The 17327-nt window shown below is 43.0% G+C and overlaps 1 protein-coding gene across 3 annotated transcripts; it reads left to right on the top strand.

Annotated features, from left to right (window-relative positions):
• The first annotated feature begins 1604 nt into the window (after nucleotides 1-1604).
• On the top strand, nucleotides 1605-17257 carry rilpl1 (Rab interacting lysosomal protein like 1). 3 transcript variants are annotated; one of them, XM_062958666.1, is made up of 8 exons: nucleotides 1637-2104; nucleotides 5136-5286; nucleotides 8131-8249; nucleotides 8461-8679; nucleotides 10125-10300; nucleotides 10696-10788; nucleotides 13143-13230; nucleotides 14611-14753. In XM_062958666.1, the coding sequence occupies exons 1-8, from the start codon at nucleotides 1784-1786 to the stop codon at nucleotides 14614-14616; spliced, it is 1173 nt and encodes a 390-aa protein (XP_062814736.1). In that variant the 5' UTR covers nucleotides 1637-1783; the 3' UTR covers nucleotides 14617-14753. The 3 variants fall into 3 exon arrangements, with proteins under 3 accessions (XP_062814738.1, XP_062814736.1, XP_062814737.1); XM_062958668.1 differs by lacking the exon at nucleotides 13143-13230 and having other exon boundaries at nucleotides 1605-2104; nucleotides 14611-17257; XM_062958667.1 differs by lacking the exons at nucleotides 1637-2104; nucleotides 13143-13230 and adding an exon at nucleotides 3854-3874 and having other exon boundaries at nucleotides 14611-17257.
• The last annotated feature ends 70 nt before the right edge of the window (nucleotides 17258-17327 follow it).

Here is a 17327-nt window from a genome sequence, read left to right as displayed (position 1 = left end):
ACAATTCATCTGCTGTTCATGGTCCGGCACAAGAGGATCCTCCACGATATTCCAGCATAAGCACAGTGTTTTCCTGCTCACAGAATACTCTGCTTGGTCCTGTTCCTTCAGGGTGCAGCTACACTGTAGAAATAATGTGGTTTGGCACCACCTTCCCTGCTATGGCTCAGTGCTATGGAGTCCAGGGAGATGTACAGTAGAGTCTCACTTATCCGAGCTAAAGGGGCCAGTGGAACCTTGGATAAGCAAATATCTTGGATAATAAGGAGGGATTAAGGAAAAGCCTATTAAACATCAAATTAGGTTATGATTTTACTAATTAAGCACCAAAACATCATGTTATACAACAAATTTGACAGAAAAGTTGTTCAATATGCAGTAATGTTATGTTGTAATTACTGTATTTACTAATTTAGCACCAACATATCATGATATATTGAAAACATTGACTACAAAAATGCTTTGGATAATCCAGAACCTTGGATAAGTGAGACTCTACTGTACTTTGGTCAGGCTTCAACAAAAGACTTGTAAAACTATGGCGGCAATGACCCCATAGCAGTCGTGTCAAACTGCAGTGTAGATGCACCTTCAGGTATGTTAAGATAATAATATAATATAATAATATACAGTAGAGTCTTGCTTATTCAAGATAAATGGGCTGGCAGAACCTTGGACAAGCGAATATCTTAGATAATAAGGAGGGATTAAGGAAAAGCTTATTAAACATAAAGTTACATTATGATTTTGCACATTAAGCACCAAAACATCACGTTATACAACAAATTTGACAGAAAAAGCAGTTCAATACACAGTCATGTTATGTAGTAATTACTGTATTTACGAATTTAGCACCAAAATATCACGACATATTGAAAACATTGACTACAAAAATGCCTTGGATAATCCAGAACCTTGGATAAGTGAGTCTAGGATAAGTGAGACTCTACTGTAGTGTCAAACTGCAGTGTAGATGCACCCTCAGGTATGTTAATATAATAATATAATATCATATAATATAATAAATTAATATAATAAATCGACATACAGTAGAGTCTCACGTATCCAAGCTAAACGGGCCAGCAGAAGCTTGGATAAGCGAATATCTTGGATAATAAGGAGGGATTAAGGAAAAGCCTATTAAACATCAAATTAGGTTATGGTTTTACAGATTAAGCATCAAAACATCATGTTAGACAACAAATTTGACAGAAAAAGTAGTTCAATACGCAGTAATGTTATATTGTAATTACTGTATTTACGAATTTAGCACCAAAATATCACGATATATTGAAAACATTGACTACAAAAATGCCTTGGATAATCCAGAACCTTGGATAAGCGAGTCTTGGATAAGTGAGACTCTACTGTAGTGTCAAACTGCACCCTCAGGTGTGTTAATATAATAATATAATATAATAAATTAATATAATAAATCGACATACATACTTTGACTTTTTTAGAGAGAGATTTGTAAAAACAGCTAAGCGGCTGAGGGGGGAAAGGAAGGGGCCTGGGGCCGTGAGGAATTGTGGGAGTTGAAGTCCAAAACACCTGAGGGGAAGGCCCAAGTTGGCCCAGGCCTGCTCTAGAGTGATGCTGGGGGTGTTTTTTCCCTTTCTTTCTCTGCTGGAGTGCGGAGGGAAGGAGGCCGGATCTGAGGCGACGTGCCGTTTCCTTCGACGCCGGAGCCGGGCCTGCCCCTCCTTCCGTCCCTCCTCCGGAGGCGGGCTCGGGCGAAGAGGCGGCGGCGGCGGGGCTGTCGGCGTGTGCGCGCCGCTCGATGCGGGCCTGGCCCGGGGAAGGGACGATGGCGGGCTGGCGGGCCTCTCCGGCGCTGGCCAAGGAGGCCTCGGAGCTGACGGTGATGGACGTCTACGACATCGCCTCGGCCGTGGGCCAGGAGTTCGAGCGTCTGGGCGACCAGCACGGCGGGGAGGCGCTGGCCCGGCTCATGCCGCCGGTGGTGCGGGTGCTGGAGCTGCTGGAGGCCCTGGTCGGGCGCGAGCACGTCCCTCCCGAGCTCCAGGAGCTGCGCCTCGAGCTCGACCGCCTCCGCCTCGAGCGCGCCGACCGCATCGAGAAGGAGCGCAAGCACCAGAAGGTCGGTCCGCCGCGCCTCAGGCTTCAGCAAGTGTATTAAATATTAATAGATTATTAATTGACGATGCATTAATTATTAATGTATTAAAATACTAATTATCAATCAGTTATTAATAATTAATTATTATTTATTAAAACTAGTAATTATTAATATCCATTAATTGGTATAATTAATTGATAATCGTTAATTAATTAATTACTGCTAATTTATCAAGGAATAATTCATCCTTTATCACGTAATTATACTAATTAATTAACCATTAATTTTATTTATTTATGTATATGCTGCATTCTCCCATACGGAGACTCAAAGCGGCTCGCCATCACAAACATGACAACTTCAAATATACAAATATCAACAATAAAACCATATATAGTAGAGTCTCACTTATCCAACGTTCTGGATTTTTATAGTCAATGTTTTCAATATATCGTGATATTTTGGTGCTAAATTCGTAAATACCGTAATTACTACATAGCATTACTGTGTATTGAACTACTTTTTCTGTCAAATTTGTTGTATAACATGATGTTTTGGTGCTTAATTTGTAAAATCATAACCTAATTTGATGTTTAATAGGCTTTTCCTTAATCTGTCCTTATTATCCAAACATATTCACTTATCCAACGTTCTGCCGGCCCCTTTATGTTGGATAAGTGAGACTCTACTGTATCATGATATATTATGATATGTGATGTGTTGTGTTATATTAAATATGTTATGTAGTATTATGATGTTACAATATTATTATTAGATATTATGATATTATATATAAGTATACATATCCTGACTGTTAATTATTACTTACTGATTATTATTGATTCTTAATAATGCCAATCGCCGGCACCCCAACATGCTCCTCTATGGGTGCATCTCCACTGTGAAATGAATGTGGTTTGACTCCACTTGAACTGCCCCTGACTCAATGCTGACAAATCCTGGGAATTCTAGTTTCGCAAGGTCTCAAGCCTCCTCTGCCTGGATCCTGGGAGTTGTAGTTTGGTTGGTTCTTGGGCAGAGAAGGCTAAAGAACTTGCAAAACTACAGCCTCCAGGATCCTATAGCATTGAGGCCGTGGAAAAGGGCAGTGGCAACAGCTAAGGGCATCTGGCCTCTTGTGTTGTCATTGGGGCTTTGGAATGACCCCTGACTTATTCATGGGGCCCTCAACTTATACATGAAGTTGACTTACACATGAGGATATACGGTAATTCTCTCCCACATGGTGCCGGCTAGGTAAATAAACAGAAGCAAGAATAGAAGGGACTGGAACAGCCTCCTCCTGGGCCTCTTTGCTCCGAATTGGCCTCCCAGGAAAGACTTCCAAGAAAGTCGGCTTTCAAGGACAACAATCCCCAGAACGCTCCCATTCCCCTACATCTTGATTCTTGTGAAATTGGCCTATATGTGGGTGAACCCCTTGACATTGAACTCCTTGGTAGTCCCAGCACTGTCGCGAGAAAGGACAAAGGAAGAGAGTTGTCTTTTTGTCCTCTGTGTCTCTTTCTCCTGGCAGAGTCACACTCTGAACTGACATCATCCTCCGATTGGGTTGCCTGTTAAAAGAGTCGCAAAAAGCTAAAGTCATGAGCTTTTGACTCACTTCTCTTTCTTTCTGCCCAGAATCTGTGAGTGATGTAACAATAGCTGAGTTGTCATCTCCAGGGGATGCAGGGGGGGTGGGGGTGAGCATTGGCTGCTCCAGAGCAAGGCGGAATAACATTAGGATTCCTGTGCTCCTAGAAATCGGAATGTGACGCTCTGGACTGGGTAATCACTCCACCCGAATCCCTGAGTCTTGAGGCCACTTCCGTTGTCCAACAGCCAGAACAATTGTCGCGAAAATTGACATCCTGCTCTCTTTGCGTCTGATGAAAGTGGGGGCGAGGGGGTGAGAGAAAGAAAAACGTTGCCTGGATAGTAGCAGATAGTCACACGTTGAGCTTTTTCCTCTTACAGAAGGAAAACCAGGGGTCTGCTGATCTCTGTATCAGAAGCTGTTGTTAAAAGACACAGGAGCAACGGCCGATGAGGAATTTGGCAGTCCTCACCACCTATCATCCAGTTCAAGACTGCACTATGCCCACCCAAAGTGGCTCATTCCCTGGCTTTACTCATCCCCTGCTGCTTATAGTAGCTATAATAATAAATATACTTCGTGTCATAGCAACTTGAGAAGCTGCAAGTCACTGCTGGTGTGAGAGAATAGGCCATCTGCAAGGACGTTGCCCAGGGGACATTGCCCAGATGTTTGATGTTTTTACCATCCTTGTGGGAGGCTTCTCTCATGTCCCCACATGGAGCTGACAGAGGGAGCTCATCCGCGCTCTCCCTGGATTGGATTTGAACCAACAGCCTTCAGGTCAGCAACCCAACCTTTAAGTCAGCAGTCTGCCGGCACCCATTGCGCCATTGGGGGCTCCAATAATAATAATAATAATAATATCTTTATTTATAGACCACCCTCTCTTCCCAAAGGGGCTCAGGGGTTTACATACAAAGAAGGCAAGCATTCAATATTATAGTCAACAAAGACAAACAAATCAAGCAATGCAAACAACAACAGTAGACTTATAACTACTAAAGTAGTAATAATATCAATTAATAATGAGAGATACTAGTATTTAAATAATCTTGAGTTACCAAAGTAACTTCTCCAGACTCTGAGTAGATCTGTTTGCTCAGTACTAATGCGACAATCCTAAACTAGGAGTTGGTATGAGCCATCTTTCTTTGTCCAAGAAACTTTCGTATTTATTTATTGCTGCACTGATAGCTCCTTTTCTTTTGTTGTGAGCCACAGAGATGGCTTTCCATCCATGCCCTGGCCTGATCTGAACTTGCTGAGCTTCAGCGAGGTTGGGTGCATCATGTGTTTTTCTAAGCGGACGTCATCGATTAAACCCTGGAAAAGTTATTTTCGACTACAGCCTCCAGAGATGGAGTCTGAGAGATGATGGGAGTTGTGAAGGAAAATGAATAGCGCTTCCAAGTTCTGCCTGAGATAACATGCGCTCCTCTGATCCTTTAGGAACTGGAGCTGGTGGAGGATGTCTGGCGAGGGGAAGCCCAAGATCTCCTGACGCAAATTGCTCAGCTCCAAGAGGAGAACAAGCAACTGATGACCAACCTCTCTCACAAGGATGTGAATTTCTCCGAAGAAGAGCTCCAGAAGCATGAAGGCAAGTGGACTGGTCGGTGATGTCACAACTATGTCTTTGGCACTAATCTTCAGCAGTGCATACTGCGCAGTAAGACAAAAAGAGCAAAGTCTTTGTCCCAAAGAGCTTGCTTACCATTTATAGTCTGGTATAGTAGAAACTTGTTGAGCTTGGAAACATTATTTCCTGACCTTCAGCTCTCAGAAGCACCCGCTCATCCAGCATGACCACTGGGGGAGTTTTAGGCATTGTAATCCAACATACAGGGTGAAAATCCCGTATTTGAAATGAATGGGGTCAGAAGTGTTGCAGGTTTATTTTGGAATACCTGCATTTGTCTATATCATGAAATATCTCAGACATCGAATCCACGTCTGAACATGACATTCACTGATGTTTCATATGCCTTATAAACATCACCTGGAGGTAATTATATACAATGTTGTGCATGTGCGCATTGAACCACCAGAGGAAAGGTGCCACTATCTCAGCTGTGCGTGAGAACAATTTTTGGAGTACAGTAGAGTTCCGGTTATCTGACTTCTGCTTATCTGACACACCGTATTATCCGACGCGCTGGCATCTCGCCCCTCCCGGCGGGTGCCCGGCGCTTGGAGAGGCCTGCTGCGTATTGCTGTTTTTCTAGGCGACAATGCACAGCGGGCCTCTCCAAGCTGGGTGCTTGCCAAGAGGAATGAGACATGACTGGCACAGACTTTTCCCTCCCGGCAAGCACCTGGCGCTTGGAGAGACCCCCTGCGTGTTGCTGCCTAGAAAAACGGCTGTTTTTCTAGGCAGCAGCGGGTCTCTCCAAGCTGGGGGCTTGCTGGAAGGGATAATAGGGCCTCCCTATTATCCAACAGTTTCAGTTATTCACTTTGTCTAACTCTGATTTCCGATGAAAATAACTTTCTTCTTAAGTAGTGGGTGTAGCACTTACTTTGTCGGGATTTAAGTCCCCTGGGTGGTGCGGAGGAGTGGAATGGAACATGCCCAGCAGTTACCGGTTTGTCCTTTTCTCCTGGCAAAGTCTCCTTCCTTTTGTTCTCTCAGCCTTCGACAAGGAAGACCCAATTAGTCGATGCAGTGTCTCAGGCCATTTGGAAGGAGGATGCATGAGCTGCCTTAAGGCTCAGACTGAACCCGTTTTTTCCTTCTTGTAATTTTTCCTCCATGGGAGGGTGACACGATTGGGTATAAATACAGCAATACAGTCTGAATAGTCTCCAAAGCCAAACAGACAGGGCTTGTTATCCTTTGTCTTCTGGGGTGTCGGGTCTGTCTGGAAGGGCCCATAGTATTGTAAGTAAGGAGGCCAACCAGTGATTTCTACACCACCTTTATCATATAAAAATGTTGTTTAAAATGAGAAAGCACCAGAAAATGTTTAATAGTTGGAGGATGGAAAAATGACAACACTGAAATGATTTAGTAGCTCCTCTCTGGATTTAAAGGCAGAAGTAGTCAAACTTGTCCTATGAAGTCTTCAAAGCAGCTCTGAGGTGAGAGTCCTACAATTAACTTTACGACAAATGCTGAATCAGGAGACTGGCAGAAACTGCCAAGGCTCCAGTGTGGTTCAGTCAAATGTATGCTGGCATAAATCTAAATGTACAAAGGGAGGTCAAAGAACAGGAGGACCCATGGCTGAGACACCTCCCAGGCAAGGGATAGTGCCCCAAGGTCCTATTAAGTGGGGTTCAAAGGAATATCTGGATCATAAATATCAAAATTGGATCTTAGAGGACAGATTATTATTAAGCTAGGCATATATTAGTACCGGTATGTACGGTAACAATAAAAGTATATGGTCAAGTTGGTTTCAAGAATGGTCTTAAATGAAGCATAACACTATATACTGCAACACAGTTTTTGCTCCTGGGTTATAAATGTCATTTCCTAATACCTTTGATCATAAAAACATGGGTGAAGTTTATTAAACTTTTTGCAGGAGGGACATCCTGCAGCACTTTTTGCTCTAGTTTTGCAATGAATAGCTCGTTGAGTCTCAATCTAGTTTGTGGCAGCCACACAAACAAAGTTTTTGGAATAGAACAGCTACTTTCAAAGTAAGCACCGCACAATTAAATGGGAATAACACTGTCAAGCCAGGAACAGAAAAAAAATCAAATTGAAGAGTGTTGTAAGGGAGGCAAGAGAGCAAACAAGTCAAACTGGAGCGCTCGAGATTTCCCACGTTGTGTGCCGAAACGTTGTGTGCTGAGCATTTCCTGGGCCTCCAGGGCTTGGATCAAGGCAGGTGTTTTCTGAGTGGGAGAAGGCATCACTTTCCCTTCCCCACCTGGCCAGAGAAGCTTTCCTTTCCCCACAAATCCGCCTGAGTTAAAAACTGAGGAAGAGAGAAACGTTGTTGTGCAAGGTGATGAATCCTCCCTCCCCGACACAACTGGCGGCTTCAGGTTTGGCTCCTTCTTTGTCATGTGTTGGCTTATTTGTGTAGTAACACCAGAACTTCATAATGGTGTTACTGTGGAGATTGTTTTTCCTTATGTGAAATCCCTGGTTGGAGACAAGAAATAATACTTTCCCAATGTTATTGTGTCCGTGGTGTAAGTTGCAAAACAAGCAACCAAAGTGGGATCAAGAGGGCTGATCAAAAGCAGACCATTTGAAAATGGATTTTTTTCCTGTTACGATTTAAATATTTTTTTTAAGTGAGTGGAGTGCCATTTTTGTGTCACTCTTGGGGGTGGGAAGCAAACAAGCTTTGGTATAAAATGAATTCATAGATCACAAATGGAACTGCCTTAAAGTGGAATGTGTTGGTTTCGGGTTCTAACCAGGCATGCCCTTTCCATGTCATTCCCCCTTCTCTCTCTCTTTCTCTCGTCTTTTTCATAACAGGAATGTCAGAGAGGGAACGGCAAGTGATGAAAAAGCTGAAGGAGGTGGTAGACAAACAACGAGATGAAATCAGAGCAAAGGACCGAGAGCTCGGGCTTAAAAATGAGGACGTAGAAGCTGTAAGTGTTTAAGATTTGAGTCCATTTGAAGATTATTCCTTGAGGTGTGGATTCAGTGAATCATTGGGCATTTAATTGCTTATCCAGCAGTTTGTGATCATCTGATTTTTAAATAACAAAACAAACAAACTTGGTTCTGTTTTAATAAGCTTCGCATTTAATTTAATTGCATTTTTAAATACGTTGCTCCTTTCCTTTCATGCTCTGGCAGCTCCAACAGCAGCAAAACAGGCTGATGAAGATCAATCATGACCTGCGCCACCGCATCACGGTTGTGGAGGCTCAAGGGAAAGCCCTCATTGAGCAGAAAGTGGAGTTGGAGGCATACCTTCAGACCAAGGAGCAGGAGATGGGAGCACTGCGGGCCGAGCTGGGGAAGCTGCGAGAGAAACTGCAGGGGGAGCCTAGCCAAAATGGAGAAGAAATCCAGGTTGGCCAAACATCATCATCATCATCATCATCATCATCATCATCATCATATTATTATTATTATTATTATTATTATTATTATTAAATTCATCATCATCATCATTATTATTATTAAAATTCATTATTATTATTATTATTATTATTATTATTATTTTGTTATTATTTGTGTTTTACTTTCTTGCTCTAAAAAAGAGACCTGAACATTGGTGCCTGTACATTTTAAAAAGCCCTCCATTTGATTCTTCGGCATAATCGACATTATTTATATATTAGTTAACATTTTTATCCCATAGGCAATGAACATAAGGCAGTGTACATAGCTGTGCTCCCTCTATTGTATCTTCTATTGCAGGGGTCCCCAAACTACGGCCCCCGGGCCACATGCAGCCCATCAAAGCCATCTATCCGGCCCCCATAGCACAAAGGCAGAATGGGGTTGGGCTAAATGGCCCAAGGGGTCTCTTCCAACCCTCTTTATTATTATTATTATTATTATTATTATTATTATTATTATTATTATTATTGTTGTTATTATTAACATTGAGGCTGGGTGGCATCTGTCAGGGGTGCTTTGCTTGTGCTTTTGGTGCACAAAGCGAGAAGAGGGTTGGGCTAAATATATTATTGTTGTTGTTGTTGTTGTTGTTGTTGTTGTTGTTATTATTGCTCGGTGGCCAACTATAGTCCGGCCCTCCAACGGTCTGAGGGATCGTGAACTGGCCCCCAGTTTTAAAAGTTTGGGGACCTCTGTTCTATTGTAATTATCCAGGCTTGGCCCCATGTAAGCCACCCTGAGTCCCTTTGGGGAGATACAAAAATAAAGTTATTATTATTATATTATTCATAACACGGGGCAGGCCAGACAGAGAGGCAAGGCAGGCCAGACAGAGAGAGAGAGGTCTAAGGTGATTGGTAGAAGTATTTCCTGCTAGCTGAGGAATTCTCAGAGTTCTGGTCTCTAAAAATGGTTTCCAAACTCTGAATAACAAGGAGAACAGAGCTTTTAATTCCAAAAGGAATGGATAACCAAACAGGCATATGTATGGAATGTCCTGTTTCCAGCATGGGCAGAGAAATGTGTGGGATGGGGAGGGATTTGATCTTGCAAAAGTCCTATATAAGCTGCTCGAGAGCCTTTCCAGCTACAGAGCAGACTATATGTGCTATAAATAACCAATACATGTTTGCACTGTTCGTTTCAGCTGTCAAGTAGACAGTTAAGTAGTCAACTGTTTTTAAACCCGGACATGAATATACTATTGGAAAAAGGAGGCTTATATCATGTCTTTCTTAAGGATGCTGAAGGAAGGCATCCTTAAGAAATCAAATTTGAATTGTACAGAATGCTTTGGGCTCCTCTTGCTTTTCTTATATGAAACCTTTCAATGCTAATGTAACTTAGAGCCGAACCAAAGTGTCAACTCAGGCTTCTCCTCGGTCCTCCAGGTGGAAGAACCAAATAATGACGACTATATTTTGGAATCAGAGAAGCTGGCCATGGACTTGAAAGATCCCAACCGGCCCAGGTTTACGTTGCAAGAGCTGCGGGATGTCTTGCATGAGAGAAACGAACTGAAATCAAAAGTATTTTTGCTGCAAGAGGAGCTTCTGTATTATAAGAGGTGTGACTTTTTTTCGACTTCTGTTTGTTGCCGTTCTAGGCCAAGTTCAGCCATCACAAATTTCCCATTAACACAAGAAGGTTCCACAATTTAAATGGTTTTAATTTGCTATTATATGTTTTTAAACTTACTGGTTTTTAGCTGTATTGTTTTAATTTATTTCCTATGTTGTTTGGGGTTCAGCACTGGTAGAAAGGCAAGATACACATGCGTGAATACATATATGTGGAAGTTCCCACATGGCCAGAGAAGGCTCAAGCAAACTTTCAGATTCTTATCCTATCATGGACTTTCATACTAGCTCCTATGTTGATATTGCCCAGTGCCGTTGAGAGAAAGTGATCTCTATGTGAGATAATGTGATATGTAACTTGTGTGTGGCCTTTTTTTTAAAGCGACGAAGCCGACGAGGACACGAGATCTGCCCAGCCGACGACCATCATGAATTCCAAACCAACCATCCAGCAAGAATCTGGAATCAAACGGCTGTAAGTTATCTATTTTTTTTTCACTTGAAACTGTAGTGATGGCACCAGGGGAAAAACTGCAAAATTAAGAGCATCTCAGGAAAAAATATTCATGTTGTAACTTCATCTCAAACTATATTTTCTCGGAAAGCACAATCAAAGCCACCCCGACAGATGGCCATCCATCCTCTATTGAAAAGCCTCCAAGGAAGGAGTTTCCACCAGACTCCAAAGCAGAGAGTTCCACTGTTGAACAGCTTTTCTTACAGTCAGGAAGTTCTTCCTAATGTTCAGGTGGAATCTCCTTCCCTGTCATTTGAACCCATGGCTTTGAGTCAGTTAGCAGCAGTGATTCCGCATTGGAGGGGACAACAAGCTATTTGTCTGCTGGCAGTGCCTCTCTCCACACTGTTGCCTATGTGAGACTGGCATGGTACAGTGATGGCATTGGTGAATCAGAGGTGGCTTGAAAGTGGGAAGAAAATTAAGAAACATCAACGTTTGAGCAGGATTTGTTTGTTTGCTTTTTTAAAAAAGGCCAGCGCTCCTCTGTGTCGTTTTATACAGCGAGCAGAAAGCAGCTTTTTGTTTGAAAGGCTGTCTCGCTCATTTGTTGCTGGCCTTAAAGAGGAGAGAGACAAAAGCCCGTGTGTGCGTCGCGGGATGAGTGATGCAACTGGCCGGCTGTAGAGCTGTGGCAAGCCAGGGGAGAATAATAATAACTGTGTGTGCTGTTTTCCACGCTAATAATAGCAGCTCCCGGCAGTAACTCGGTCGGGAATGTCTCGGAGCTGTGTTTAGCTCAGGAGCAGGGAGGAAAAGTGCTTGGGTGATCTCCGTTGTATCCTGAATTAACACCTTGAGGTATGCAACAAGGTGGTGCAGTGATCAGAATGGCAGCCACAACACCAATAGGAAGAAAAGACTACTTTTAATAATAATATCATAGTAAAAGGTAAAGGTTTCCCCTGACATTAAGTCCAGTCATGTCTGACTCTGGGGGTTGGTGCTCATCTCCATTTCTAAGCCAAAGTATATCATACTATACTAATAATATATTGCATATACAAATAATATTGATAATAATATAATGTAATAAAATATAATAATGCACTATTATAATTGTATATTATACGTTACATGTAATATTGCTAATAATATTGCATTATAGTGGTATAGTACAATATAGTAATATATAGTGCTTATATTGTGCTATGCTAATAATATAATTTACTGTGTATACATATAACTTGTAAGCTGCCCTGAGTCCCCTTTGGGGTGAGAAGGGTGGGATATAAATGTTGCTAATAATAATAATAATACTCTGGGGAAAAAACTCCAGAGATAAACAGTTCTCCAAGGACATTTGATACAATCATTTGGGGCCTTGGATTGATAGTTATTGGCTATAACATATAATATATATTATATATTACTTATAATATTACTAATAATATTGCAATATAGTTGTATAGTACAATATAGTAATATGTAATGCTTATATTGTGCTATGCTAATAATATAATATATTGTATGTACATATAACTTGTAAACAGCCCTGAGTCCCCTTTGGGGTGAGAAGGGAGGGATATAAATGTCACAAATAAATAAATAAATAAATAAAACATGGGAAAACATTGGATTCACACCTGGAGTGATCAATGAAATGGTTTCATTTTGATAGTTCAGATAGTTTTAAAATTAGGCCATTGAATGTGCCGATGTGGAACAGCATCCAACGTAGTTTTTTTGTACAATCCTGAACTGAAAAGCCCTATTCGCATGGATAAATGGACACAGCAGGGAGCATTGCTCAGATAGCCTTTCTGGCGGCTGGCAGCTATACGTCTATCAGAGGAGCATTGACTTTCAAGAAGATTGCCATACTTAGGCATGGTCTTTTTAAAAATATTTTTCACAGAACCCTTAGAATGTTTTTGTAAACTGCACAGAGGGTTCTGTAAGTGCTTGGAAAGGTGAATCACTGCTCCCGGAGGCTTCGGGGAAAGGCGGTGTGATCTCTGGAGAGTCTGGAGGTGGATCCACAAAAACAACTTGGGAGGCCAGCTGCCCACCCCAGAGCTGTGCTTTGCCCACACTTGCCCTAGAATGCAATTCAGGTGCTCCCTTCAGTTTCCAAAATCCAATTCTCACAGGGACAGAAAGTGTGGTGATGCTTATACGGTGGGGAAAAAAATCGTACATTCGAAGAAAGATGGTATTCCTGTGTGAAATACTCCACACTTAACTTCCACATTGTTTGTTTGACTTTTCCGACTTCCTTCCTTGCCCTTCCCTGTATATCTGAATACCTTCCATGTCTGACTGAAGTCTCCTATCTTTTGTGTCTGTGTGTCTGTCCTTTCCCCAACCAGGATCTTTACAGCTATAATGCCCATGGTAGCTGCCGGACTGATCCCCGATGATCCCACATTGCAGCCAATAAGAAGACTTATGTCCCTTGTAGGAAATGTTCCTTTTGCAATGGGTGACGGCGGAGTTTGGGGTCCCCGAGTTTGCGCATGACACGCTGCTGTTCCTCACTTTAACCCTGGTTGTATTCTCATTGGCTGACTTGTGGGATCATAAACATTTCCTTTTTTTAAAAAAAAAAGGAAAGAAAATGTGGCCAATCAGAATGCTCCTTTGCTGCATGCTGTGCCCACTTAATTTCCAAGATATCCGTGTTCCGTACTTTTGTCTTGATTTGGTACTCCTCTGGGCCACTAACTTCAGTTAGACTTTTATAAGCAAATATTTGGTCATACATAGAATAATAGAGTTGGAACCGATCCCATGCGCCATCCAGTCCAACCCCATTCTGCCATGCAGGAAAAGCACAATCAAAATCCCCCTGACAGATGGCCATCTAGCCTCTGTTTAAAAGCTTCCACCAGACTCCAGTGCAGAGAGTTCCCCTATTGAACAGCTCTCAGTTCAGTAAGCTGATTCTAGTTACACTTTGCCCATTCCTTCTGCCTTTTTTGGCCTCACCTTAGCCCACAATTTCTCATCTCAGGCTCCATTGTCTATTGTGTTATATTCTACAAGCTAGCCCAATTGAGACGCACTAGCTCTTACACAGTTAACAAGAGTTTAAATGTGTTTTAACATTGCCATAATGTCAGGAATGCTCTGCCGGTTACAGAGGGCTGTGTGTATATGTGCTTTTGAGACAAAGAAGAGCCAATTGGTGGCTTCTGCTATATATAAGCATATTAATCATTGATGCAGTGTAACCCTGCTTTTTGTGTGCCTGCCTACTGACAAATTGCAAAGGTTTTTTAAAAAAATTACATTATTTAATTTGCATCAGGTTCCGTGCTTCATGTAGTACTGACAAAACCTCAAATGTTGGCATCGCATTATATGTCATTTTATGATTAGGTTCAAATTGGTCTCAAACTCTGAAAGAGAAGTGAGGATGCACTCATTTGGTGTAATTAAAAATTGGACTTGTATTTTTTTCTGTGGTTTTCATATCGAAGCTGCCCTTTCCTCGATGCAGTCAGCAGCAATAATTATAATTGGAGTTTGAACTGCCCTCTGTGGTTGCTCACTTTTAGGTTAGTGTAGTTGTTGTTGTTGTTATTATTATCCCTAGAAATAGGAAGCAATTCCTTACAAACAGCTAGTGAGAACATAATAGCCGTAGCCTTCTCGGGGTTCACAGAGCTGGTTGCTAAATAAGCGAGTCTAACCGGAAACAGTCCGATTTGGTCTGCCCTTTTAGCATTTGGTCATGCATTTTCTTGGCGTGTTGATCGAAACAGTCAGCTCTCGCTGCTCTAAACCTCGAGGTCTGTACAGTATCTCATCCCCTTTTCCCATTTGTTTTGTAAGGTTTAGTTTCTTCTCCCGCGACAAGAAGCGGATGCCAGCCGCGCAGAGAAATGCCTCCTTCCAGGGCTCCTTTGGCGAATGGGCCGACTCAAACAAAGACGACGTCTACACTGAACAAGGCCTGGAGGCCCTGCAACACCTGTGACTTGGGAGCTAGTGGTGGTGATGGCCCATTGAAACACGGAAACTGTACTCCCCACCCCATTCCTTTGCCTTATTCCGTTGGCTACGGGGCTTCGTTTGAACCGAGTGGCCACAGCGGAGTCCTTAACATTTCCTTCGGGGGACTGCACTCTGAAAACTAGATCCCAGTCTCTCTAGCAATGGCTTTGTCTCCTCTGCTGTAGTCACTTTGCTAGATTATTTGCCATGAGTTTGGACCGCTGTGTTAACATTGCTTAACAAGTTTCCTTTAACCAAAAAGAAGAGACGGATGCCATTGCAGAAGAGTTTGACTCCTGTCCGGTTGATCCCCTTGGACGCTGCTTGCCCAGTTTCTGGAGAAGGACTTTTCTGGACGACGATCTTAACTCCTTATCTCTTGTTAAGCCCACGCTGGAAATGGAGCGGGCTGGAAATGGAGCGGACTGGAATGGGATCACCCCCCCCCCCCAGATGGGTGAGAACTGTGTTTATTTTATTTTTGGTTTGTTATTTATAGTGCCTACAAACACGATTGACAAGGCGACAGTGCCTCGCATTTTGCTCTGGATTCTATGATTATATTAACAAACACTAAACGGCTGAAATCCATGCTAACCTTTTAAAAACGAGCTCTTTCCCATCCTGGCGTTTTCCCTTTTTCACGGAGAGTGTGATCTCTTTGGCGCTTTTGGAACGCAAAGCTTTTCAGATTTCTGTCGTTGTGCTTGGTTCGGATCTTCTCTGGATCCCAGGCAGCCTCTCAAGGGGTGCCCCATTGGGCCTCCATAGCCTTGGGAAAATCCAGCTTCTTATCAGGCTGTTCCTGAGAGGGCTTTGGTGCATAGTTCATCTCCCTTTAGTATTTTCTCAGGGCAGTTTGCAGGGCCCTCTTTTTCGGAGGTTTTTCACCTCCGCACTTACGCTACCGTCTTCCGGAAAGGCTTCTGTACAATTTGGCGAGGGCAAAGAATACCGCTTTACGTTGGAAGAGAGCGGGCATGGATGGCCTGCTGGTCCTCTAAAGTGTGGAAGAGCTCCTTTCTTGGACTACAACTCCCAGAACACGGCCACTGGCTTGTCATTGGCGATACTTTTGAGAGTTGCCTTTTCCCAAGCACAACTTGTAACAGCTTTTCCCAGAGTTGGTACAGCCCCTCCGGTTTTCAGCGACCCCTTTTGCAGTCTCATTTTGCCATTCGAGGAAAACTGCCCTTTCTTTTGCGGAGTTTTCCTGGGCTTTTCTGCCTCGGGTGCCAAATGTGCGTGGCCCATTTTGGGCAGTGTGTGTGCACCTTAAACTGGGTACAAGGGGCCACTTGCAACGTGTCCTGAGTGAGCCCTGCTTTGCAACTTTGAGCTGCTGCTGCTTTGTGCTGGCTGGGGGGAAAAAAAGAACTGCCATTTGTTTTGAAGGTTTTCCTCTTGGGATGAGAGCCTGATGCTGCAGGACAGGGCAGCCTGAACCGAAACCCTTTTTTTAAATGCAGAAAAGCAGGTGCAAAAAGTTGTTTCCCGGTGGCCAAATTTATTGTTCTTCTACTTAAGGTGTGATGCATCTTATGTTGCTGCGTCTTATCTTGAAGAGATGGACTTCTTCTGTTAAAAGGAATCAAACTCTCGGAGCGTTTGGCTTTGAAAGCTTGATGCCACTCACATTAGATAGTCCTAAGCTATAAGGATGTGTGTTTGGATGGGCAGTAAGGCAAATTGCTATCTTCCATTTCTTCCATTAAAGAAAAAGCTTGTCTTCCCAGACTTTTTGTCATCTGCCACGCAGCTTCGACCCCAACCACCTTTATCCGGACTAATAAAAATGTCACAAAGTTGTCTAGAACAGTGGCTTTCAGTGTTTTGAGATTCAAATCCCTGAAACACTGACTGTTAGCTATGGGTTTCTGGGGGTTGGAAGTCCAAACATCTGGCAGACTGGAGACAGAGAACAACTATTCTAGAACTCTTTTAGGCTTCACATTAAAATACGGGTGGGAAGACATTGTGTCAAAGCGTTAAAGCGTCATATTAACGCAGGAGGAGCAATGTGCAGCCCTCTAGACATTGCACTTGACATCCCAGTAGCCCTAGCTAGGATAGCCAATGGTAAGTGTGGATGGGAGTTGCAGTTCCTCAACCTCTAGAGCCCAACAAGGGACATAGCATAAGACCCCTTTTCACCATGCATAGTGCAAATATTGTGTGATGACCGAAACCTATCTGGGGTTTCCATTGGATAGATGGCACATCTTATATTGGTTTGCTCAAACAGATTAGGCCTGTATTTCTATGCTTGGCCCACAAAGAGCTCCCTCTTCTACAAAACTTAGGTAAAACCAGCTCCGCACACTAGTAAATTTTCTTTCAGCCCAGTCATTTTTGTATACTGATTCCCTAGGCTGCTCTCAAATCTTAAACCGCCTTTGTTGAACTCGGGTGTGCTAGAATGCCACTAGAACTCATCCTCAGGACACAGGAGGTACTGCAAAGCCCTCCCCCCCCCCAAGAATAATCAAGAGGACTAGAAACATGCTTGTAGAAACTGGTGGCCGACTCTCAGGAACCTAAATTCCTCCTCCTAG

Source organism: Anolis carolinensis, chromosome X (genome assembly GCF_035594765.1).
Source record: "Anolis carolinensis isolate JA03-04 chromosome X, rAnoCar3.1.pri, whole genome shotgun sequence".
Taxonomy (NCBI): domain Eukaryota; kingdom Metazoa; phylum Chordata; class Lepidosauria; order Squamata; family Dactyloidae; genus Anolis; species Anolis carolinensis.
Note: the sequence above shows the minus strand (reverse complement) of the source record. Positions and strands in the feature narration are given on the sequence as shown.

What these genes read in the sequence shown, in the direction of transcription:
- rilpl1 (XM_062958668.1), top strand. Translation starts at nt 1,784, where the DNA reads ATGCGGGCCTGGCCCGGGGAAGGGACGATGGCGGGCTGGCGGGCCTCT. An exon ending in AGGAGCGCAAGCACCAGAAG is followed by an intron (nt 2,105 to 5,135) that starts GTCGGTCCGCCG and finishes CTGATCCTTTAG; the next exon opens with GAACTGGAGCTGGTGGAGGA. An exon ending in AAAATGAGGACGTAGAAGCT is followed by an intron (nt 8,250 to 8,460) that starts GTAAGTGTTTAA and finishes ATGCTCTGGCAG; the next exon opens with CTCCAACAGCAGCAAAACAG.